The 26221-nt window shown below is 41.7% G+C and overlaps 1 protein-coding gene across 2 annotated transcripts in view; it reads right to left on the bottom strand.

Moving 5' to 3' along the window:
- Positions 1-26221, bottom strand: part of atad2b (ATPase family AAA domain containing 2B) — a 125325-nt gene that overhangs the window by 6326 nt on the left and 92778 nt on the right. Inside the window, exons 22-26 of one of the 2 annotated variants that reach the window (XM_048530670.2) lie at positions 20415-20574; positions 12175-12297; positions 8791-8895; positions 6979-7749; positions 2405-2532 (exon numbers count right to left, since the gene is read on the bottom strand). In XM_048530670.2, the coding sequence (XP_048386627.1) occupies positions 2405-2532; positions 6979-7749; positions 8791-8895; positions 12175-12297; positions 20415-20574 (1287 nt within the window). Of the gene's footprint in view, positions 1-2404; positions 2533-6978; positions 7750-8778; positions 8896-12174; positions 12298-20414; positions 20575-26221 lie in introns of both variants that reach the window. The other variant, XM_048530668.2, reaches the window with a different exon arrangement.

The following is a 26221-nucleotide window of genomic DNA, read 5'->3' as shown; positions in this document are numbered from 1 at the left end:
AATCTATTTAAGGACATAAGACTACAAGATATAAGAGCAGAATTAAGCCACTTGGTCCATCAAGTCTGTTCCATCATTCAGTCATGGTTAATATGTTTCTCAACCTCACTTTCGGCCTTCTCCCCATAACCCTTGATCCCCTTACTAATCAAGAATCTATCACATATGTCTGCCTTAAAGACACTCAACGACTTGGCTTCCACGGCCTTCAGTAGGAATGAATTCCACAGATTCCCCTCTCTGACTGGTGAAACTCCTCCTCCTCTCAGTTCTAAAGGGTTGTCCCTTCTCTCTGCAGTCGTGACCTAAGGTCCTAGTCTTTCCTACTCGGGGAAACATCATCTTCATGCCCACTCAATATCCATGCCTCTCAGACAAGGCAACAGGGTACTTCAAAAATCAGGAACCAGTGGATGTAATTAATGCACTTGGACTTTCCAACCACATTTGATAAGGTGCCACACAAGAGGTCATTACATAAAATAAGAGTCTGGCAAATGCAGAAAATATTAGCATGGACCAAGAATTGGTAAATGTAGAAAACAGAAGTTCAGAATAAATGGTATATTTAGGCTGTAACAGAAAAAAAAATCACTACTTAGGGGTCAGGTATTCACAGTCAATGCTAGTGAATTAGATGCAGGGACCAAGCGCAAAATATGCAAATTTGTGGAGGATACAAAACTTGGTGAGAAAGTTAATGTCAAGGAGGATACAAAGAAGCTACAGAGGAATATAAACATTCAAGGAATTCCTAGAAGCATGGCATTCCAACCGGAACTCCATCAACAAACACATTGATTTGGAGCCGATCTACCATCCCTTGAGAAAAAGAACAGGAAATGACATCACCAACCCAAGGAAACCTAACCAGATAAATAGAAAGCAGGATATAACACCAGCGCTTTGTCGGAGGCTCACTGATGATGTTAGCTAGAATGGTGATGAAACGTCTGAAAACTAACCTTCCAGCTCAGCGAGCAAACTCACATCCAGAAACTCAACCTGAGCTACAAATCTTCTCAAAACTCGCTATTCAGGTAAGTAAGCAAGCAAGAATACTGAGAAGCTAGAACACAATGCCACAAAGTATGAAGTTATCGGAGTAACAGAGTCAGAGTCATACAGCACGGAAACAGACCCTCTGGGCTAATTCGTCCATGTCAACCAAGTTTCCAAACCTAAACTAGACTTACTTGTCTGTGTTTGGCCCATATACCTCTAAATCTTTCCTATTCATGTACCTGTTGAAATGTCTTTTAAATGTTCTAACTGTACTTGCACCTGCCACTTCCTCTGGCATTTCACTCACATTTGAACCAGCACCTGTGTTAAAAAGTTGCCCTTCAGGTCATTTTGGTAGAACAGATTGTGAAAGATGGGGAAAATGTTTGCTTTCAGAATGACCTGGAGGGACTTGCACATTAACCAGAAAGTTCCATGTAAACAGCAATTAAGAAGCAAATGTTTGTTATATTTTTGCCACAATATTTGAAGTATAAGAAAAGTCTTGCTACAATTATAAAGGACATTGGTAAAGCTACACCTGCAGTACTGTGAACAGGTCTGTCCTCCCCTTCTGTAAAAGGACATGCTTGTCTGCAAGAGAGAGCAAGGAAACTCGAGACTGCTTCCTGTGGAATGTCTCAGGAGATGAGCTTGAAGTCAATTCTGCATATCTTTCCTGGGGCCCACAGTAATGAGGGATAATCTAAGTTAAGCATTTAAAATTCTGTGGGGCTAGAAAGGATAGGTGCTACAAAATATTTCCCTGGCTGGTGATGTCAGACAGAGTTTTGGAATAAGGAATCAGTTAGAATTGAGATTAAGAAACATTTCTTGATTCAAAAGTTTGTCAATGCCTGGAATTCCCTCCCCTCAAGTGCTGTGAATACTCAGTTGTTGACTATGTTCCAGACAGAGATCAATTTGCTTTTCCTAAGTATTAAGGGATATAGGAATAGTGCAGTAAGTTGAGTTGAAGTCAAGACTCAATCACTACTTGTTGGATGGTATAACAGATTTAAAGGGCTAACTGGCATTTCACAGCTCTTATTTTGTATGTTCTTACATAATCCTCTTAATTTGTCAAGGTACTTATTTGTTGTGATGTGGATGGGGGAGGAAGCACCCAAAAGGCAAAATTATAGGCACAGAAATATGACCGATAACTCCACAGATAAATGCAACTCAAAAAAGTTGTAGGCAGGTATTATTCCAGTGATTGTAATCCTGTAACATCTTGGCTGCCTCCATAATACATGGACAATAACAATGTTGATTAATATTCCAAATGACTGTTGTATTCTTAAGAATTCATGAAACAATAACACAACATAAATCCTAGGACATTTTTTGCAAACAGAGATTACGTCCTGAGATGTTCAATTATTCATCAACTTACCTTTAGTCGGGCATGGTCCAAAATTACTGGGGGGATGGGTTCTGAAGAGTCTTCCAACACCTGCTCCATGTGCACAACTGTCTTTTGTTCTACATGTACTGAATGACCTGATTTCAACCTGCCCAAAACTAAGGTACATTTTTAGTAAATACAGTGAAACTTGTTTATTCCCAGCAGCCAGAGATTGTACACTAAATAATTTTATAGTTTAACACAAAGACAAGCCCTCCTTTTTAAGGAGAGCTTCAACAACAGACAAAGTCATGTAACTTTTCAAAAAATACATAAGTCACAGTGAAATCTTGTTCACTTTAAACTCTGGCCAAACTCAGTGCACTTGTCTCAGCCTATGGATTTGACATCCTGCCGACAGACCCCAATTTGTGACAATCCCCAAAGATACCATTACCTCTAAAAAGAAATTTGAACTTTCAGTTAATAGTTGAACAGATTAAAAGACAAGATATTTTAAGATGTTCACAACAAAAATCTAAAAAAGTGTTAACTAAATGTTACTTTTGCAGGGAACAAACTTCAATTATCAGAACAAGCTTTTAACACAATAAAGAAAGCTATATAGTACACTGTTCTTTAAGTAAACATTCAAACCTCAAAGGCTCAGTCTAAAGAGATTCTTAGCTACTTCTGCTCTTTTCCTTTCTGAGCTTAATAACTTCTAACTCTAGAATAGTCCTTTGTGATAACAGTATTATTGGCAATCCTTGCTCTAGGTCAGGAATGTGTCAGTTTTGTCCTAACTCTTTATGAAATTAATCTTAATAATCAGAACATGAGTTTTCCACCCACATTCCACATTCAAACACATTTTTGGCCTCTAGCTCCTCTTCCCCCCTCTCTTCTTTCCACATCCCCACCGGCGCAGACAAATGGCAGTCTAATCTTTATTCGTTGATATTTACCCTAAAAGCCTGTAACCTCCAGACACAAAATGGCTTCTACTGTACCCTTCCCATCTCAAAGCCCATTAGCATGATAATGCGAATCTCACCGATCCTGTATCCTAATAAGAGGTATTGATTAGTTTTCCTTGACAGACAACTATCTTTCACATTGGAACTAAACAGACAATTTAAACTAGAACTCAAGCATTCTCAACAACTTTCCGGATATTGAAAACTTGCATTCTAACCACTGCCAACACACATGCTGTTGCCATTTTCTCCTCGCACGTTCTTCTGAGTAAAATAATCTGGCCCCCCACTTTAATTTCAAAACAAAGAAACCAGCCCTGCTATCAAGCAGATTTTAAAACAGGTCACATGACTTTCTCTATTTTTCAAGACACAGTCCTAAAACAATCTTATAAGCCTTATAATTATAATTCTCAATAATGTCTTATGATATATTTTCTTAAATGTCCACCAATGGCTTATTTCCCACCATCATAGTCAACTCTGTCTTCATACCATTGCAACAGTACCTTTGAGCAGAAGCAGTGGTGTAGTGGTAGTGTCAACGGATTACTAATCCAGAACTCCAGGCTAATGCTCTCGGGACATACAGTTGAATTCCACTGCGGTAATTGCTGAAATTTGAATTCACTAGAAATCAGGAATAAAAGTTGGTCTAAAAGCAACCATGTAACTGCTACTCTCGTTAAAATCCACCTGTTTCACAAGAAAATCTACCAGCCTTACCTGATCTGGCCTGTATGCAAATTCAGACCCATAATAACATGGCTGACTTTTTACTGCCTTCAGGGCAACTAGGAATGTGCAAAGTTTGCTCGCCTAGCCAGGGAGCCCCTCAGCCCATCTGTGCATTTAAAACATAGCCTTTATTTAAGTTTAAGGCGCTAGCTTTCAAACAAAGTGTCTCACCAGCCAGTTTAAGATGAAATTCCATTATTTTATGATCCAAGAAAATCCTTTACCTTGAGGTTGGTAATTAATGCTATCTCAATACATATCACCATATCTAAAATATAATGTTTCCCATTTGATAACCTGTTTCTATTTGCATATTGCTCTAATAATTGTCCTAAGATACTGTCCCAGATAATTTGTGAATTTGCTGTCTAGGTTACTTTACCAATTTGACTTGTCCAAACTCTCCTAAGAATAAATTCACAATTATTTTAATACCTTTCACATTATCCCTCATTAGTTCTTTATTAAGGATCTGTCATATGGCATAGCTGCTACAATTGCAACTGACTTCTTTCACTTGTTATTTCTCATGCCCATTCAAAGTTATTTTGCAATAACATGGTGCAGAGTTGGACGAACACAGCGGGCAAAGCAGCATCAGAGGAGCAGGAAAGCTGGCATTTCGGGTCTAGACCCTTCTTGACAAAGCTATTTTGCGTCTTGATCTTCTAAAGCAAGATCATTTCTCAACACTGAATTGCACACATTCATTATTTACAGAGCTAAAGGAGGGGTGGGGGAGGGGTTATATGTGCACAATTGTTGGAGGTGCCAGGTCAAGTTGGAAAAAAATGGGTAACAGCCATGGAGATTGCATAGAGATTTAAAAAGAGGCAGAGTACAAATCAAGGAAGATAGAGCAAAGTTTTTAAAAATACTGATTAGGCCTGAATTTGAGTGGTCTGTCAAAGTTTGGAAACACACATTATTAGTGACGTGAGGGTAAGGGGGAGCACAGAAAAATGTACGAAAATGATTCTGGAAATGAGAAATATCAACCATGTTAGACTAATGAAGCTAAGGCTACACTCCTGAGGGAAGAGCAATTTCAGAGATTACTTAGAGGTGCTCCAAATTAGGTGTCGACTGGACTGAAGAAATAGGGCAAAACTTTTCCTATCAGTGGGAGGGTCAAGAATCAGAATACACTAATTTAAGTTTAGCAGAGCAAGAGAGGTGTTACAAAGGAAAACTTAATTTCACACAGCAAGTGGTTATGGTAAGAAATACTTTGAGAGCGTGGTAGTAGATTTAATCATGGCTTTAACAGAGGGATTGTTAAATATCAGAAGAGAAAATAATTGCAGTGATACAGGGTCCGAGGTTAGCTAAATTGTTTAAATGTCAGCCCAAATAACCTTCACATGTCTTACAACCATTCTACAATTCTAACTTCATCTCTCCACCGTTTTCTGTATTCTGATCCAATTCCCTGCTGGACACTGTTTCATCCCTTCCTCTCATTACCCCTAACACGACTCTGCATAACCGCCTTGTTCTTTCTCTAACTCTTTTGAATTCCCTTCTCACGAACTTTCTCCACCAGCTACTTAATTTAAAGCAGAAATTTCCGGAAAAGCTCAGCAGGTCTGGCAGCATCTGTGAAGGAAAAAACAGAGTTAACATTTCGGGTCCAGTGACCCTTCCTCAAAATTCCTGTTCCGAGGAAGGGTCTCTGGACCCAAAATATTAACTCTGCTTTTTTCCTTCACAGATGCTGCCAGACCAGCTGAGCTTTTCCAGCAATTTCTGCTTTGTTTCTTGAATTACAGCATCTGTAGTTCTTTCATATTTTTAATTTAAAGCAGACACTGACTCTAAACTCGACAGCAGATTATATGTTGAGATCACTACTGCCTAATAGCTGCAGGGATAAAGTAATCAAATTTCAGTCCCAGTCCCCAGAAAGAACAGGTTCAGGAAAAATAAAACACTAGAAATTTGAAATTAAAAGATAAATAAGGGGTTTCAAAATAGAAAATTCAAACAATTACAGCTGCAGTTGAAGCAAATTGCAAAGCAAACTATAAGAAACATTCCCCTATAATAAACTGATACAAATCATGGAAAATGTTGATATCCCTAGAATCCAAGTCTTCAATTTTATAAGTAAAATTTTAAAACTTGTGCTTAGGTGGCTTGGACAGCAGTGACTTTCATAATGTTCTGCACTGAACAACAAAGCTTTTGCAATAAATAATTAACCCACTGTGAAACAACAAATCAGCAATTTGTTTCCTGGTCGCCTTCCTTTTTAAAGGAGGCACTATTTTTTAAAACTTTTATTGGAAGTATAAAAAGTAAATCCGAATGAACGAAGTTTATCATTCTATATCTAATTAGCGTGACCCAGTGAGGTATATAGCAGATGAAATGCAGTGTAAAAGTTTCTCTACTATATGCCACTGCATGATTTCCAACTCAAAATATTGACAGTACCTGTGTGGCCATCGGCTTTTCCCACCAGTAACAGTTAATAGTTAGGAATTTAGGCTCATTTATTGGGAGTTTGCTGATAATTATCTAAAATCTCAACAAGTAATTGTTGCAGTTCTCATCATGAATGACTCATGTTACTGGAGTGGACTGGATTTGAATTCTAGTCTCAAAGATAAAACAGTAGTTTTAAGTCAGTCATTGTCATCAATAAACTCATTTTACATCATAACATGAATTATTTAGTCTTGTGTACCACAATGTGTTAAAAGTTAACTCATTTCTGTTTTGCGCCACATTCCAAAATAAAAACACCCAATGCCATTATTTTTAAAACAACTGTGATGATTATAGATGGAATTAATTTACACCTGATAAAAGCACATACCATTAGGCATTACAGTAATTTCAGAAATTCAAACCTGCGTATTATAGATACAATGCCTTTAAGTAAATAAAGAAGATTACCATCTTTTTCAGGTCCTAGAGATTTTAGATCAACATCTTCATTTTGTGAACACTTTGTTGCATTGGCTGCTTGTGCTGCACCAATGACAGCATGAGAGCTATCTTCAACCAGCTGCTTTTTGTCTTTTTCCATTACAGGTAACTTTGAATTTGGCACAAGCTGAGTCATGGACTCCTTGGTAGGTTCACATTCCTTTCCAGGTTCATGTTTTGTATCAGACAAATCATTACCAGGTGCAGGATTACCAGATGTGCATGTCCTGCCAGCCAAACATTCTTGAACAGATTCACTTTCAGCACTTGCCATAGATTCATCACTCCATGAACACTCATTAGGTACCAACCTCTTGCCAGGAGTGCATGCATCATTAGGTACACACTGTTCTCCTGGAGCAGCATTTGATTTTCTTATGGAAAACTCATGATTCCCATCTAATTGATAGCCTGCACAGTCCTCTTTTCTTGTGGATTTAAGTTCACCACTCCCTTTTTCCATTGTACCATTTTCAAGTTTATTTCCCACCTGGGCAACGTCCATGATGTCACATGATGACTCATCATTGGTCAGGGAGAGTTCGCCATTCTCATGGTAATCTGTACTCACTTCCAATTCTCCATTCTCTGCTAGCTCACTTTCTTCACCTTGGTCAGCATCATGTTCATCATTTTTAACATCATCGTCCTCTTTCTTGAGGTGAATCACCTTCCTTGGCTTTTTAATAATACCTCGACCCCATTTTGAACGTCGACGCGGTTTTCTTTTAATGTGAACTGTTGAGTAACATGAAACTGAAATTACTATCAAATACCTGTGAAACTATTCATGTGGCATTACTACTAGACTACTATAAAGGCAAACACATCTTCATATTAAAATCCAACAGTGCAACAGTATGAGTATAAACTCTCAGCTGGTTATATGCAACATTAATAAATTATAACTTTAAATGAAACAATTCCTTCTCAGTATTACAATTTTGTTTGCTTCAACTCAGATCAATGTCATGCAAAGTAACCAGTTCTAAACATTGTTCTATGAAATGCACAGGCTTTTTAAGAGTAGAGGAACAAAGATGTTCCATAGAATAGTGCATGCACAGAACTGGTTAAGTTTTATTTAGTTTAAGGTTTGAATTTGTACTTAAAATGGAAAACTGGCTGCTAAAATAGTAATGTATTAACTAATTGTTCAGTTACTAAAACATTTATTGGGGATTGAAAAATTTCATTCCAAGTTGCTGCAGAAGAAATGTAAAATTTAACATCAAGAACAACTTGTATTTATAGAAGTGCCTTCAAGAGAAACAAAACTGCCCAAAGTGGCATGATGAAACAATTATTACAGTACTTTAATTGCATCTAATCATTAATATCAAAGTGCCACAGCTTACACCTATTTTGTATTAGATAATTTCTTTACAGCTGCATGAAATACACTGGAGCAGTTAATGTTTATTGCAATTAAGGAGCTACAACCACAGAGCACGAAACCATAAACTGATAATTCAGAAACTGAACAAAACTCAACACTAATACAAGTCTGACATGAGGTTCGGTTATCAATGCAGGCAGTAAGAATAAATGCTAGGTAACTGTTAGCTTATCGAGATACCTTATAGATAGCTTGGGATATCTATACTCATGGTATGTAAATCATCATACCATTTTCAAAACTTGCAATATTTGGAAATGGAACAAGTACCACCAAAAATACCTTCCAAAGACTGGTTTAATTAAAAAAAACTGAAAACAACTGAACACAATTTTTTTTAAACTACTGTGCTTAGTCACAGCACTTACTCGTATGCTTACATTCCCCATTTGTGGCACTTGCTTCCAAATTCCGAGATGAGTCTTGAGCTGTATCTCTTTTTGTTTCTACATTGTGACTGGTTTGCTCTGCGACTGATTGCAAATCTGTAAGAAAATAAAGCATAATCTTACAAACAACATTCAGTGTAGCAGTCTACCTTGTGTACAAAAACATTAAACAACATATGAATGATAGCGATGTATTCATCCATCAACTTTTATTTTTCATTATTCATCCATGGGTTGAGCGTTGTTGACAAAAGCAGCATTTATTGTCCATTCCCAATTACTCTTGAGTGTGGTAGTGATCGCGCATTATGGTTTACTTGGGCAACTTCACAGGATAGTAAAGAAACATCCATAGTGAAGTGAATTTGAAAATACATCTTGACAGCGAGTTTCCTTCCTAAATGGAAATTAATGAATCAGTTAGATTTTTATGGAAATCTCTAAGTTCCACGATCCCTACTACTAAGGCATTTTATTCCAGATTCATTTAGGAAATTGAATTCAAATCACAAACTACAATGGTGGGATTTGAATTCAGGTTTCCAAATTATTTCCAGAAATTTCCACAGATCTGACTATTTCAGTAACATAACTTTCTACTATGCTGCGCCCAACTTAGAACTTTTAAAAAGCTGTGTTTTGGGGAGCAACCTGCAGAGTATTGGACCTAAATGGCTGATGAGATAGCCATTATGAGTCAATCGTCAGGAAGGACATGCAGATATGGTGACTTGAGAGATGGTAAGGTTAGAGACTTCTGAAATAAACAGCGCAAGACAACAAAATGATTTACAGATGCCAATAAACTATCCGAGGCCCTTTCAGACCAGAAGAACAGGAAGACTTAGCCATGTTTACCATTTGACCAACATCACTAGGGGAAGATGACTGCCTGATGACTACCTTATTATTTGTTCTGGGTCTTTGCTGTAGGAAAATTATTTGCTGCATTTCTTGTATTTACTACAGTGATCACATTTCTAACTAGCTGTAAAGCGTTTAAGAACATTCTGAGGATGGGCAATATACTGTATGAATAAGTAATGTTTCTTTCCACTTCTGTATGTTGAGCAGCAATTCCATCAACATTGAGTACAGCAAAGGATGGCAGCTGTGACAACTCAGCAACAATACCCAAGACTCGTCCTCCATTACTAGCTGCAGCCGGAGACAAACTGTCGGGTAGTTACTAGTGTTGTAGCTGGACTGGAAGGATGTGAAAAATTGCCCATGTACGTCGTGTCCGAAACAAGTAGGACAATTCCAACATAGCAATAACTAGGCTGTCAGTCTACTATTAGTCATAGGCCAAATAATAGAAGCCATATAACTGTACAATTAAGTTGCATTTGTTCAGCAATAACCTGCTCACTGTTGTTCAGTTTGGGTTCACTTAGCTCCTTAACTCATTCTACCCTTGGTCCAAATACTGGAAAGAGAAAGAGCTGATTGCCATAGGTTAAAGAAGAGCGACTACCTTTGATATGAAGGACTCAGCTGATTGTTTTAGCATGAAGGAATCATAGTAAAACGGGAGTCAATGGAAATCAGGGGTAATCTCCCCAAATGGTGGAGTCATACCTAGCACAAACGAACATGGTTCTGGCTGGTGGTGGCCAACAATCTCGTACCTTGCTGCAGAATTGGCTCAGGGTAGTGTCCTAAATACAGCAATCTTCAGTAACTTCATCAATAACCTGTCTTCCACCTTAAAATGATAGGCAAGTATGTTCGCAGATAATTGCATAATGTTCAGGATCATTCTTAACTCCTCAGATACTGAAGCAGTGTTCATTAGCACTAAGCCCTGGACAACATTGGTTTGGGCCAATATGTGATAAGTAACATTCATATCACACTAGCACCAAGAAATTACCGCTAACACCTGAAATTCAAATGGCATTATCATCACTGAATCTCCCACTACCTATCCTGGAGTTAACCACTGACCACAACTGAATTGGAACGAGACATGTAAATGCACTGGATGAAAGCATAGGTCAGCACAGGCTAAGAATTCTGTGGAAAGTAACTGACCTCCTGTCTCCCCAAAGCACATTTACTATCTATAACGCACATTTGGGATGTGATAGAATACTCTCTACCTGTCTGGAGGCGTGCAGCTCCAATGACAGTCTAGAAGCTCAACACCCAATCTTGACTACAAATTATATTGTAATTCACTCACTGTGATAAGGTCAAAATCCTGGAATTCCCTTCTAGAGCATTGTGGATGTAGCTGCTACACATGAACTTCAATAATCAAGGTGCGCTTCTCAGGGGTAATTAAGAATGAGCTGGCCAAGCCAGTGACACCCATATCCCATGAAAAACTAAATAATTTTAATTGAGTTACCAGAAGTAGAATTGAAAGATAGGTGCTGAGGTAAAACTGTCTCTAAAAGCAGTCATCCCCCTGACATTTGTATTTTCTTCTAAATTAACCTGTTCAGAAATGTTATTACACATCTATGAAACAGGTAGAATTTTAACCTGCCCTTCTGACCCTCAGATATGGATACTGCAACTGCAGGACCAGAGTCCTTACAATTTAATTAACTTCAGAAGCAAATTAAATATTCCAAGGAGTAAAAGGACTGGATCTGAAAATGAAATATGATGAAAGGATGGGGCCTTCCCAGGAAGTTTTTTGAACACAATGATCCAGACCAGCAATTCCACGAGGTAATATTCAAGTACACCGTAACCATTCCAGTTCGGAAATATCAGTTATTCTGAACTTCTTTAAACAAACGCACACATTCCCAGGACGTCATCAGCACAATGTTTCCATAGCAATTTGAGTGAAGAAACAAGGGACATATTCACATGAGTACAGCAATTTTTGTGATAGCTTTATCATTTTTATCACTGTTTTGAGTTTCACATAAATATTTCTATTTAGTGTTTTATGATTCATACTCGTGCATTTGAACATTCTAACATCAGTCTGGATTCATCGGGAAATAACTGGTTCTTAAAATTGCAGATTGGGAATATTCAAGTAAAGTGGTGTAACTGCCATCAGTTCTCATTACCGTTTAAAATAAACCAACTTCACTGTATAAATGGTATTAAAGTTTAATTATTAGATTTTGGTATTCAACAACATATTTTCTGCTCCACTTGGTCCACAGGTATAAAAATTTACAACTGAAGGGATACAAACAATTTGAAAAAGGTTCAAAAATTAAACAACATTTAGACCAGTCAAGGGGAGAAGAAAAACGGTCTACATTATTTCACAAGTGCACTAATTATTGCAAAATAAAGGATGTGCTACATATTCAAGCAGTACAACACCAAAAAGAGCAGGTTTCAAACTCTTCTTTAAAGAACTCTGGCCACCTGTCCATCACTTCAGTAGTTACTCACTTCGCTTTCTCCTGGATTCTTTGATATCTTCACAGAGTTTGTTAAATTCAGGATCTAACTCAGCAGCAACTATTGCATGTGCAGTATCCTTAAGTGTACAGGCTCTGTGTCGAATTATGCGATCTACAAAAAGAAATACCAAGCTATTACCTCTGCAACAAACAAGCTAATTTTGGAATATTTATCTCAAATTAAAAGGATAATAAACTGGGCAGTAAATGATATGCATAAATTGAGGTAGTCAACTATCAATTTATCCAAGATGCTGCTTCAGACTATAACTGAACTATCAAACCATGCAATTTACACATTCATTGAGTTTAAAGAGTATGATCACAATACCAAGATATGAGTATCACATATGATGATCTCCCTCTATTTGCTTAATTATCTCATGTCACCTTTGGTAGACATTAAAAAAAACATGATTTTTCTTACATTCAAACATGTCAGGTATGTATAATTATAGGGTATTGCAATTGAGCAGTAGCTTGATGGTCCAACAAAAGGTTCTTTTGAATTATTATCTAATATGATCAAGAGAAAACAGGAACAAAGGAAGGGTGCAGAAAAAGGGGATATGACCCTGGTCTGAGATTCCTTAGTTCCTCGACAGCTCTTTAGATGGTTAGAGAGTGCGCGCGCGCTCTGGCACTCTCACACTCTCTCTGCATGCGAGAGAGCGCGCACGGAGAGCGGGAGAGAGCGAGAGAGCGCGCGGAGAGAGCGAGCGCGTGCGCCGGCGCGCGAGGGGGGGCGGGCGCGCGAGCGAGAGGGGGCGGGCGCGCGAGCGAGAGGGGGCGGGCGCGCGCGAGAGGGGGCGGGCGCGCGCGAGAGGGGGCGGGCGCGCGCGAGAGGGGGCGGGCGCGCGCGAGGGGGGGCGGGCGAGGGGGGGCGGGCGAGGGGGGGCGGGCGAGGGGGGGCGGGCGAGGGGGGGCGGGCGAGGGGGGGCGGGCGAGGGGGGGCGGGCGAGGGGGGCGGGCGAGGGGGGGCGGGCGAGGGGGGGCGGGCGAGGGGGGGCGGGCGAGGGGGGGCGGGCGAGGGGGGGCGGGCGAGGGGGGGCGGGCGAGGGGGGGCGGGCGAGAGGGGGCGGGCGAGAGGGGGCGCGCGAGAGGGGGCGGGCGAGAGGGGGCGCGCGAGAGGGGGCGGGCGAGAGGGGGCGCGCGAGAGGGGGCGGGCGAGAGGGGGCGCGCGAGAGGGGGCGCGCGAGAGGGGGCGCGCGAGAGGGGGCGCGCGAGAGGGGGCGCGCGAGAGGGGGCGCGCGAGAGGGGGCGCGCGAGAGGGGGCGCGCGAGAGAGCGCGGGAGCGCGCACGAGAGAGCGCGGGCGCGCGCGAGAGGGAGCGCGCAAGAGCGAGAGTGCGCGCGCGGGAGCGCGAGGGAGCGCGCGGGAGCGCGAGGGAGCGCGCGAGAGGGGGCGGGCGCGCGCGAGAGGGGGCGGGCGCGCGCGAGAGGGGGCGGGCGCGCGCGAGAGGGGGCGGGCGCGCGCGAGAGGGGGCGGGCGCGCGCGAGAGGGGGCGGGCGCGCGCGAGAGGGGGCGGGCGCGCGCGAGAGGGGGCGGGCGCGCGCGAGAGGGGGCGGGCGCGCGCGAGAGGGGGCGGGCGCGCGCGAGAGGGGGCGGGCGCGCGCGAGAGGGTGCGGGCGCGCGCGAGAGGGGGCGGGCGCGCGCGAGAGGGGGCGGGCGCGCGCGAGAGGGGGCGGGCGCGCGCGAGAGGGGGCGGGCGCGCGCGAGAGGGGGCGGGCGCGCGCGAGAGGGGGCGGGCGCGCGCGAGAGGGGGCGGGCGCGCGCGAGAGGGGGCGGGCGCGCGCGAGAGGGGGCGGGCGCGCGCACGAGAGAGCGCGGGCGCGCGCGAGAGGGAGCGCGCGAGAGCGCGCCGGCGCGCGCGCGAGAGGGAGCGCGCGAGAGCGCGCCGGCGCGCGCGCGCGAGAGGGAGCGCGCGAGAGCGCGCCGGCGCGCGCGCGCGAGAGGGAGCGCGCCGGCGCGCGCGCGCGCGAGAGGGAGCGCGCCGGCGCGCGCGCGCGCGAGAGGGAGCGCGACAGAGCGCGCGCGCGAGAGGGAGCGCGACAGAGCGCGCGCGCGAGAGGGAGCGCGACAGAGCGCGCGCGCGAGAGGGAGCGCGACAGAGCGCGCGCGCGCGAGAGAGAGAATGCACAAGACAGAGTGCGTGCAAGAGTGTGTGTGTCTAAGAATAGACAGTGAGAATAAACTTAGATATTCCTAACAACTCGGTTATCACCGCTGCAAATAATTAAATTCATCAACTCAAAATTAAAATTTCCAGACAGCAATATTTTGAACGTTTTAACCAATTCCTATGTTACAAAATCACCACTTCTCAAAATATATGTAGAAACCATTTCGCTATCAGGAACAAAGACATATTGGTGGAAAGACATAACAATTATGTCAAAATGGGACAAGTTGCATTTACCACCTCACACTAAACTGCTTTCCAGGTATTGACCTCACGTTTCACAGTGGCCTAAATGTGCTATATGAATTTATCATTACTACATGTTATTTACTGTAGATCACTAGCTAAATCAACTGCTGTCAAAGTTTTTTGTCTTGCAATCATCAGGACGATTTGCAAAAAATGTCAATGTAACGGGAAATCAATGTTTAAATTGTACACGAGGAAACTGCTAATTGGCTGGCAACTAGACTCTGGAGAAGTGGCAGGGTTTAGTTCCAGCAGAAATAGGAAGTAGGCATTTGCATTGGTTCCAGGGGTGTGTGAAATTAGGGGTGAGTCAGGGGTCAAATTTAATACTTATCCAGAACGGTAGGTTTCTCACCCTCGAATTGTCCTCGTTAACTATTAAGCTTCCATGAGTCAGACCCATTTAATTTCTGATATTAAGGGACTTTTGCAAAGGCTGCTTAGGCTCAGGACAACTGCTCTTAATTTCTGACAACTCCCACAGAGACAGCTGTATAGGGATTCCACACAGTCCCAATATGTAACCCTAATTTATGCCATCTGGGATAATATGTCTAAACGCAAACCTCAACAGAATCCAATTGTTAACACAATATTTTTCTATTCCCTCACACCAGTTAGCCTGAACTTTGGGACAGTCTGTTAATTTTAGTTTTTTTATTTAATTGAACTTAAATACTGCTTTAAAATAAGAGATTTCAATACCTTTGGCTGTGCACTTCAGTACAGAATCACAAGAATGTCAAATTCAATGAGAACAATTCACACTGCAAGAGAAAAGATGCTGATTTGGTTGCAAGTAGACTCTGATTGGTTAATGCATTGCCATGGTGAATGTTCCAGGGAAAAGCTACCCTCAACCTTCTGTGTAATTAAAAAAGGCCAAATGTCTGGACAGATTCTTTATGCTAATACAGTATAGGGCCTTAGGTATGAATATATGTAGCATTCGCTGAAGACACTTCGTCCTTAAAAGCCTATACCATCTAGCACATGGATATTGCAGGATACGCAAAGACTCCAAATACCCAAAGAGTTTCACATTTAGCATGAATGTCTGATAGCAATGCAAAGTCTCAAGACCAACCCAGGCATAAGTATCTGTATGCCTGACAAAGCAAGGGCAATAATATTTGCAACAAGCATGCGTGCATTGACAAAATAAAAGCCATTCTTTATAACAGGTCTAAATTCATATTCCACATTCCCTCCAATTTTTCCTGCAACTGCGCATATCTCAGAGGTCTATGTGCAGCAGTGGTTTTAAAAAAAGGTTGATGCATCTGCACAGTGTTCAGAACCTCCAAGTGGGTGAGCAGCCATTCATATCCATTGGGCTCACTGCTAAGGATGGCTGCACAGCCAGCTTGAAAGCAGTTTTTAAAACATTTGCTAGACTTAGTAACGAATAATTAGTTGTCTCGTAGTTTAAATGATTAGATTTGTCGATTAGATTAGATTCCCTACAGTGTGGAAACAGGCCCTTCAGCCCAACAAGTCCACACCGCCCGCTGGAGAATCCCACCCAGACCTACACCCCTATAACCCACACACCCCTGAACACTACAGGCAATTTAGCATGGCCAATCCACCTAGCCTGCACATCTTTTGGACTGTGGAAGGAAACCGGAGCACCCAGAGGAAACCCACGCAGACACGGGGAGAACGTGCGGAGTTTGCACAGTCAGTTACCCGAGGCTGGAATTGAACCCAGGTCCCTGGTGCTGCGAGGCTAACCACTAAGCCACCGTGCTGCCCCCGACATGGGTCTTTGTATGCATTATGTATGCACTGCCCAACGCACACATTCCTTTATGCCTGGTCTAATCTACAATTGGTTCTACACAGCACGAATTGAGCAAATGGTTGACCAAGATGCTTCATCCCATTCAGAACAGGTTTCTCAACTACATGGTGTTAGATTCCTTCCACGACGCAAAGTCTTTATATAAGACTTGCGTTGCAGTGACAATTTTCACGTGATCTTCCAACACTTTTTGCTCATTTGCTGATTAGTTGCCCAGGGAAGACAGCCATTTCTGCCTCTTCAGTATTATATGGCAACTTAAACAGGCCACCATTATAAGATACTGTATTCACCGCTTTTATGAATGATTATGACCACAGGTCATCCCAAAGAACTGTGCACATTTTTAAAATTCTCATTCCATAATTTTCTTTGAAAGAGAGCTGACACCCAAGAATGGTACAGATGGAATTATGAAGACCAGGTCACAGGACTCAAAACACTAACTCTGTTTTATCTACAGATGCTGCCAGACTTGCTGACTTTGTCCAGCAATTTTTGTTTTTGTTAAATTAAATGGTTGCCTAGAGATAGATCCCCTGTTCAACAGCAAGGCACCCCAGTGGATGATGTCCCAAACCGCAGATACATTTTATATTTTCCCTTTGAAGATTACACAAGGTTTAAAAGGCAATTTCAACTCACTGAGAGGGTACTTACAAGGCTGAATGCTCTTTGTGCCAGCCTGGAATGAACTGTTGGCTTACTGTGACACTCAAGTCAAAGTAATGGTGTAGGTTAACCATGGTGCAATTCAAGACTCTCTATTACTCAAAGTGCTCCAAGCCAGTTAAAAAGGAAACAGATAAACATAAGAACTACTGCACTTTTGAGTGTTGGAATTCAATTACAGTGAAAAATCAGAAATATAGCATCTCTAGCAGCACAGTGACTCAGCGGTTAGCACTGCTGCCTTATAGCACCAGGAACCCGGATTCGATTCCACCCTCAGGCAACTGTGTGGAGTTTGCACATTCTCCCTGTGCCTGCGTGGGTTTCCTCAGCTGCTCCAGTTTCCTCCCACAGTCCAAAGATGTGCAGGTTAGGTGGATTGGCCATGCTAAATTGCCAATAGTGTTCAGGAATGTGCAGAGTAGGTGGTTATTGGTCTGGGTAGGATGCTCCGAGAGTTGGTGTAGACTTGTTGGGCCAAAGGGCCTGTTTCCACACCGTAGGGATTCTACGATGATCTCAACTAAGCTGCAAAATGTGAAACCAACTGTTCAACTACCAATGTCACTGCCTCCAGTAACCTCCACTGCAAAGGCTGCAATATTCAAATGCCTGCTCTTTGCCAACAATTCAAGGTCTCATCCATGTGTCCGTTTTTAAAAAAAGAACACTTTTATCCTTCTTGACTCTTTCATTCCTAATATGTGTACACATGTTCCAGTAATGAATAAATGCACCCTTTGTTAGCTCATGGAAAGTTGGTTAAATTGGCTCCTTTTAATGCAAGTTCATGTGGATCTGAGGAAAGATATTCGCAAGGAAAATGATCCTTTGAAACCAACATTGTTGCAACCAACTGAGAGCTGCGTGAATAAAGAAGGGGAGCTAATTCAAACTTCTCACCTGAGAGCTTTAGAGTATGGGGTATCCTGCCTGAGACTGCCACAAATTAGGGAACATCACCCAGGGGTCTAGTTGCATCAAATTGATGGTTTACACTCCAATTTAAAATGACAGATGAAATAAAACAATTAGAGTAGGTAAAAGGTCACTTTGAAACCAATTTCAAAATAAAGAATTATAAAAGGGTTTCTTGAGTATACACTGCCACAGGATAGAAACATCTGCATTCAATGGTCATAGCAAAATTAGGAAAGTTACTTTTGAGGATTTAAACGTCTGTCCTTCAAACAGCTAAAAGATTGAGTGAGAGACATGGATTAGAATTTCGCCCAAAAGTCAGAAAACCTGAAATTTTAAAAGGGCTGATCAATGGTTTATTAGGTAGAAACTGAAGTCAGCAAAACTGATAAAGTAGCAGTAAAGAAATTAAAATTGCAGCAGCAGAAATTTAAATTTCATAAAGAGAAAAAGCACAAAAAAGGAGAGCAATGGGAAAGAGCTAGTAGAAGAGAGTTTCAGAAGAAACCACAAGAAAATGAGTTTCAAATAAGACAGCTCAAGCTGAGGAGCAGGAACCATATGTGTCCCATGAATACACTAATGATTTCAGGGTGGAGGCAACTCAGGGTGCTCATTTAATTCACCAGCTTGAGGAGGCAAAAGTGAAGAGGAAGGCCCCATCAACCACTGTTCAGAGGTCTTCATTTGAGGAGCAAAGATAACATGTCAGAGGCATCCCTGTGGAAGATGACATCTTTGAAACAGAGATGGAATGGAGATGGACAAAGTGGGGGAATGGAATGAGCCACATTTGTGCACAGCATTAAAGAAGCATATTTTTAAGCATCCTTATGTTCTTTAAGTGGAGCTGCTACGATGTAGGGCTTGGATCCAGAAAGTTTCATTCTTTCTCTCCCTCTACAGATGCTGCCAGACCTGCTGAGTTTCTCCTGCAGTTTGTTTTAATTTTGTTTTTACAGACCTAAATGTGTTTTCTATTATTGTTTATGAAAAGCCTACTTTCACTGGTTAACATGAGTGTTAGAATTCCTACAGCTTCACGCACTATAAGGGTGGCCTTATCGGCAAGTTCATAAGAAGTACGAGAGCCATTCATACACTGAGCAAGTTGATACTGTAACAGGATATATCCAAGCCAAGCTGCAGGAGAATGGCTACACCAATGAAATAACTGCTTGCAACGTATCACACAAACTCATGAACGGGCCTAAGACTGCAGCTATCAGTCCTAAGAAGTAGTCTACTACAGGCTACCTTGGAGGACAAGGTGACCAATAATTTAAGCAACAAGTAGAATTTACCGTTAACAGGATGCTGCGTCAAGCCAAAGAGAGGTTCTGCCTACTATACAAACAAATTATGCATTGCAGGAATTTCAGTGTTGATACGATGTAGGGTGTATGTTACACCAAGCAGGGTACTATATCAAATAATACATTACTTTACTGTTTGTAGCCATCAGACTTCATTCTACCAACTTTTGCTTACAAAAAGCAGAACAGAGAATCCAATGTTATAGGAGGCTTCAGTCATGCACAATCTTTACTGTACAATCCAAAGTATGATAATAATTAAACTAACAACCAATTTATGATAATCAGTTGGGCTCAAACTGACTCACTTTTGCTTGCTAGAAACTACATCTATGCATATGTAGGACCTTGTCCTCTTCAAAAAGAAGGGTCCCAAGCTGAAACGGCAGCTTTCCTGCTCCGCTGATGCAGCCTGGCTTGCTGTGTTCCTCCAGCTCCACACAATGTTAACACCTCTCATTGTGCCTTTTCCAACTTAATCAATACATAACTATTTCCTGGTGCATTCCCCTTGACAGTACCTTGACCAATCAGAATCGACTTGCCTGGTTGAAACAAATATTTTGTCACCACAACATCTTATCCAATTGGTGCCCACTTGCAACCCAATCAAACACTCTTTTGGCAGGCAGGTTGTTCTCTTTGAAACTTCCACTGCTGACAATTCTGTCCTAATAATGCAAAAAGAAAAGCTTTGACAGCATGTCTCTTTTTTGCAATTCTGATCAATTTGTTGAGACTGGATTACCAGCAATGTTTTGACTATGTATCTTCAAAATTAATCTTATGCAAAAAACTTTACTGTCAGAAGAGAAATAAACAAATATCCTGTCAGCGAGAATAATCTGAATCTAGATCAGTAATTTATTGTGATAATGTTGCTCTCCATACTTTTATGGCTAATCAATACTTTTATGAACAAATTGATATAAGTACAAGAACAATATTTATTCCCTTATGCTTGGACTGATCATGTCTTCAGACACAATCCAAGAAAGAACTGAATCTTGTGCAGGCAAAATTTGATTTCCTGGTTTGTTTGTGACCCACCACTGAAGTGTTTATTTTAAATTTCATCTTACCTCCAGGAACCTTATCAGGATTATACTCAAGAGCATTGCTGCAGATGAGGTTAATATCTATCAAGAAGTCATTCACGGTTTCATATTTGTGGTTGTCAATTTTCATCATCATTGTTGATAAATCCATTGGTTGTATGATGACTTCCAAATAGTCAGAAACCTATAAATATTTTTAAAGATAAAGTGTGATCAAATAAATTGTATAAATTAAAAGAAACAATACATGTGTCCACTGTTTCTAACTAGCTTGAGTTTCTGCAATTTTTCTGGTTGGTTCATAGCTGCTGGGACTCAACTCACTGGAGTTCAGGAGAACAAAAAGTGATACTATTGAAACATACAGAACCCTTAGCAGCCTTCACAAGGTAGATGCTGAGAGGATGTTTCCAAGTGTGAGAGAGTCTAGGACCAGATAGCATAATCTCTCAGTATGGGATTGCACATTTAATAGATTGATGAGGAGGAAGTCCTTCCCTCAGATAGTAGTGAATCTGTGGAATTCACTAAGCAAAGGGTGGCAGAGGTTATCAAGTACATTCAAGGCTGAAGCAGACAGATTTTTAAACAGTAAAGGATACAAGGATTTTGGGGAAACAGCAGTAACAGTGGAGTTGAGGATCATTAGATCAGCCTCGATCTCATCATATGAAAGAATAGACTCAATGGGCTGAATGGTTTTGCATGGTCTAGAAGGAGATCACATCTGGGGTGAGATCTGGGTACACAGTTCAGGGGTTTTGTGGGCAGAGTGGGAATTCCATGTAGAGGAAAAGATTTACTTTTTGCTAGCTGCTTTTGGGCTTAGAGTCTGTAAGGTTCTTTTTAATTTATGAGGTGACTTGAAGCCCAATACAAAACAAAGAGTTCATTGGTTGGTAATAGCTGTTGATTTGTCTATTATAGGTTACTTTCAGATTGAAAGTAAATAGGAGGAAGTTTTAAAGATTATAGACTAAAAGACCTGGATGAAATTATTTAAAAATCAAATTAAGAGCTAAGTAAATAAAGTAGAGATGCAGGGCCAGTCAGTCAATGTGTTGTACCTATATTACGTGGGGGCTAATGGATCCTAATGTGGTTCATAGTGGCCACATCTGTAGCAAGTGTTTGCTGCTTGCGGAACTCCAGCTCAGAATTGATGAGCTAGAATCTGAGCTTTGAATGCTCAAGGAGGGGAAGCATTTACCTGGATGCTGTGTTTCAGGAGGCAGTCATACCCCTTAGATGAACGAATCGGAATTCCGTCAGTGGCCAGGGACAGGCGGGTGTGACTACGAGCAAGGCCAAGTAGAGGGATCCAGGAGGTAGTGTTGAAGGAGCCTCAGCCCTTGAGCATGTCTAACAAGTTTGAGCTTCTTTCCCCCAGTGTGGATGATGAGTAAACTGACCAGCACCATACTACAGGGAGTCATTGAAGAGCAGTAAAGAGAAATGTAGTTGTGATCAGGGTTAATATAGTCAGAGGAGTAGATACTGTTCTCTGTGGCCAGGTTTGAGAGTCCCAAAGGCTATGTTGCCTCAGTTCATTTAGGCTGCAGAGGAACTTGGAGTAGGAGGGGGAAGATCCAGCTCTCTCAGTACATTTTGGTGCCATGATACAAGTAGAAACATGTTCTGCCGAGGGATTTGAGCAGCAAGGGGCCAAATTAAAAAGCAGAACCAAAAATTTAATAATCTCCAGATTACTTCCTGAGCCGTGAGCTAATTAGCACAGGGACAACAAGGTTAAAGAGGTAAGGATTGGTGTGGGAGAGAAGGTTTTGGAACCATGGGACAATGGCACCAGTAATGGTGTAGGAGGGAGCTGTTCTGATGGGCAGGCTGTACCTACATCGTACTAGGATCAGAGTCCCAGTGTATTGCAAGTAGGGCTGGGGATAGGGCTTTGACCAAAATAGTGCGGAGGGACATTCATTTGCATAGAACATCTGCAAACTAAAGGTAACGGACAAGTTAGGATCGCAGGTTAGTGATCAGTTTGATCGTTACATGGCCTAAAAGGAAGGTTCAGAAAGTGTTCATTTCATACTGTAACAAGGAACCATAAAGAGAGTCAGGAAACTCCACAGACCAAACTTAAAGTCAAAAGAACTGCAGATGCTATAAATGAGGAACACATACAGAAATTGCTGCAGAAGTTCAGCTCGTCTAGCAGCATGTGAAGAAAAAGAAGAGTTAACATTTTGCGTCTATTGACTCTTCCTCAGAACTGAGGAACCATTCGGAGGAAGGGTCACCAGACCCAAAACATTAACTGATTTTTCTTCACAGATGCTGCCAGACCTGTTGAGCTTTTCCACCAGTTTCTGCTTTTGTGACCAAACTTGAAGTTTTGTATCTTAACGCACAAAGCATTTGGAATCAGGCAAACAACTGATGCCGCAAACTGAGGTGACAAGGACTTTAAACCAGTTAAGAGTTGGGGTGAGGGAAGGTGGGCTCAGGAGAAGTTATTCAAGTTTCTAGAACAAGAGGACAGAAAGTATGGGAAAAGGTCATAAATCTAACTTCAGGCACAGCAGATAAGGGGACAACTTTGAGAATGGGGACAGTCAATGCAGGGTGTTGGGCTTCAATGTGCACAGTATACAAAACAAGGTAACTAAACTTGTAGCGCAGATTGAAATTGGTGGTGTGATGCTGTGGACATCACAGAAGTGGATGCAAACGATCAGGGCTAGAAACTAAATATCCAAGGATACATGTCCTAATGAAATGACAGCAGGGGGCAAGAGAAATGAAATTAAATCAATAGCAAGAAACAATATCAGATCGGAAGGCATAGAATCTGTGTGGGTGGAGCGTGGGGAAAAAAGAAGGCCTTAATGGGAGTTACATGTCGGTCTCCTAGCTGTAGTAAGGATGTGGGGCAGGAAATAAATCAGGGAGATAGAAAATGCATGTAAAAAAGACACAAGAAAGGAACTGTTACAATAATCATGGGGTGCTTCAATATAAGGCCATAAGACATAGGAGTGGAAGTAAGGCCATTCGGCCCATCAAGTCCACTCCGCTATTTGAATCATGGCTGATGGGTATTTCAACTCCACTTCCATGCACTCTCCCCGTAGCCCTTGATTCCTTCTGAGATCAAGAATTTGTCGATCTCTGCATTGAAGGCATCCAACGTCCCGGCTTCCACTGCACTCCGTGGCAATGAATTCCACAAGCCCACTACTCTGACTGAAGAAAGGTCGTCTCAGTTCAGTTTTAAATTTACCCCCCCTAATTTTAAGGTTGTGCCCACAGGTCCTAGTCTCCCCGCCTAACGGAAAAAACTTCCTAGCGTCCACCCTTTCTAAGCCATATATTATCTTTCAAATTTCTATTAGATCTCCCCTCAGCCTTCTAAACTCTAAATGAGTACAATCCCAGGATCCTTAGCCGTTCATCATACGTTAAACCTACCATTCCAGGGATCATCCGTGTGAATCTCCGCTGGACACGCTCCAGGGCTAGTATGTCCTTCCTGAGGTATGGGGCCCAAAATTGGACACAATGAGAAATATGCAGAAATACTGGGAAATTCAAGCTGGCAGCAGATCCCAAGAAAAGGAATTTGTGGAATGTATACAAGATGGTTTTTTTGGAGCAGCTTACCATAGAATTCATGAGAGAACAGCCAATTCTGGATTTCGTGATGTGTAGTGAGGTCGCCACAGCCTTCTGAGGCAAAGTCTTTGAGTGCATTTAAGATAGATTGTTGAGCAGTAAGGAAATCAACGGTTACAGGGTGAAGGCAGGAAAACAGGGTTAAAAAAATGATTCAGTCATGATTGAAAGGTGGAACAAACTTAATGGGCTGAATGGCTCAATTCTGCTCTTATCTCAAAGTTTTATGGAAATCAGCAATTCAAATACCTTGTCTGTTCTCACCTATTCTCAATGTATTCTTGGAAAAAGTTCTTCCTTCTTATGCTGATAAGTAGCCCTCAAGATAGTCCTCCAGTTAACTACATTCTTTTTCTTCATGTTGACCCAGAAGATTTAATTACATTACCCGCCACCTCTCACAGGATCAGCTTAAGTTTATCTTCCAGGTGTAACCCCTTGTAATTTTCTAAACACATTTTCTGCCTCAAACATGAATTCACCACCATCTCCAATTTTCTTACAATACATATTTATAAATAGCAACTTTGAGTTCTAATATCTCCATTTCTAATGGCTTCAGCAATTATTTTTGCATAACGTCGTATATTAACATTCATACTGTTAGACTATCGGGTCTCTGGCTTTTTTATACCATCAACCTTCAGCATCAGCAATCTGTTACCAACATTCCAACTGGGATCTAATTCATTCCCTGCATCTTCAATTCCTAAACCATCAGCTAGTTTAAATTACTTCAATAACCACTCAATTTCTCAAACTGTCATTATTCCTAACTGATTCAGGTATACTGCATCACTCTTGTACGAGCATTGTTTCCAAAACAAGTTCTGGTTATTGATTAACCTCTTGATATCTACGCATCAGGTTACTAGGAACTCATTCAGAATATTATACTTAACTCTCCTGAGTACCTAAATGCCAGAGGTGGAATTTAATACAAACTTTAATCATGGTGGTAGCAGTTGGGGTGTGGTGGTTAATCAAACAGGATGATGTGACAGCTAATTACCCAGTCACCCTTCTACCTCTGTGCTGGGCCGGAAGACTAGCAGGCAGCTTTTCCACACAGCCACCTCAGAGGACCTTAAGTACAGACTCAATAAGACTCGGGATGTATTGTCACATTTATTTTGACGTCTAAAATCTCTGATAGCTTTTACAATATTCACATGTCCAGTTTTAATTTAATGTAAAGGCCACTTATTTTTTGCATTTTTTAATTATGGAATGGCAAAAGGACTGTTTTTAAAAAAAAGGATAGTGGAATGGATTACTGCATACGCACTGCAAGTGTTGCATACATAGCTGAATGTTAAAGCAGTGGAGGGGATGTCACTTGAGACAAGCTGGAATCAGGGGTGTGTACAAAGCAGGAATCAAATGGCAACAAGCTAATAATGCAGCTGTGGAGCAGTGAGTGATAAAAGATATAGGTGCAGAATTAGGTCACTCAGTCCACTGAGTTTGCACCGTGAGTCAATGGTAGAGGCCTTCTGCCTGCCAAAAGCTATCTGAACGACACACTCAAATTGTTCAGCTACCTAGGAGCCAATGTTTGGTCAGAAACCATCAGATCTCTGAAAAGAAAGGCACTGTCATTTTCTCTGCCAGAAAACGCATGTCAAGCCTGGAGAAAGCCAGTTTCTTTTCCCTCACCAATTACGTAATTGGTGGGTCATAACCAATAAATCAGGGACATTATTAAATGTGAACCAGTTATCTTGTGCCTCCTACAAGCAAAAGTACTTGAAGGAGAATCAAAGAAAGCAGATCCTGACAAGCCAAAAGCATCATTTCATCAAGCCCTGTAAATAGGAGCCATGGACCTGCCTTCCCAATCTTTGAGGCCACCTGGGACACTCATGATTCTTTTTTTGCATACGTACATTTGCATAAGCGGATTTTTATAAGGGAGTTAGAGGATTAACTAATACAGTTATGTATTGACAGCTCCTAATTATTTATCTAGAGCAAGAAGCCATTTATTTGTAATAAATAGTAACACATGTTAAGTACAGAAACTTGGCTTTGTGTTTTCTGTCAATCATGTTTTAAAACACAGGGATATTGAGGCATTTTGCATAATTTTATGAAATCTTTAGCTTTTGAGATGATTCTGGGAATAGCAGAACTTGATTTCCAGTGCAATACTCAGTGAGGCAAATATTAGAAATTTCCTTTAGCTAATTTTC

This window comes from Stegostoma tigrinum, chromosome 4 (genome assembly GCF_030684315.1).
Source record: "Stegostoma tigrinum isolate sSteTig4 chromosome 4, sSteTig4.hap1, whole genome shotgun sequence".
In the NCBI taxonomy this organism is placed as follows: domain Eukaryota; kingdom Metazoa; phylum Chordata; class Chondrichthyes; order Orectolobiformes; family Stegostomatidae; genus Stegostoma; species Stegostoma tigrinum.
This window is presented reverse-complemented; position numbering and strand designations above follow the sequence as displayed.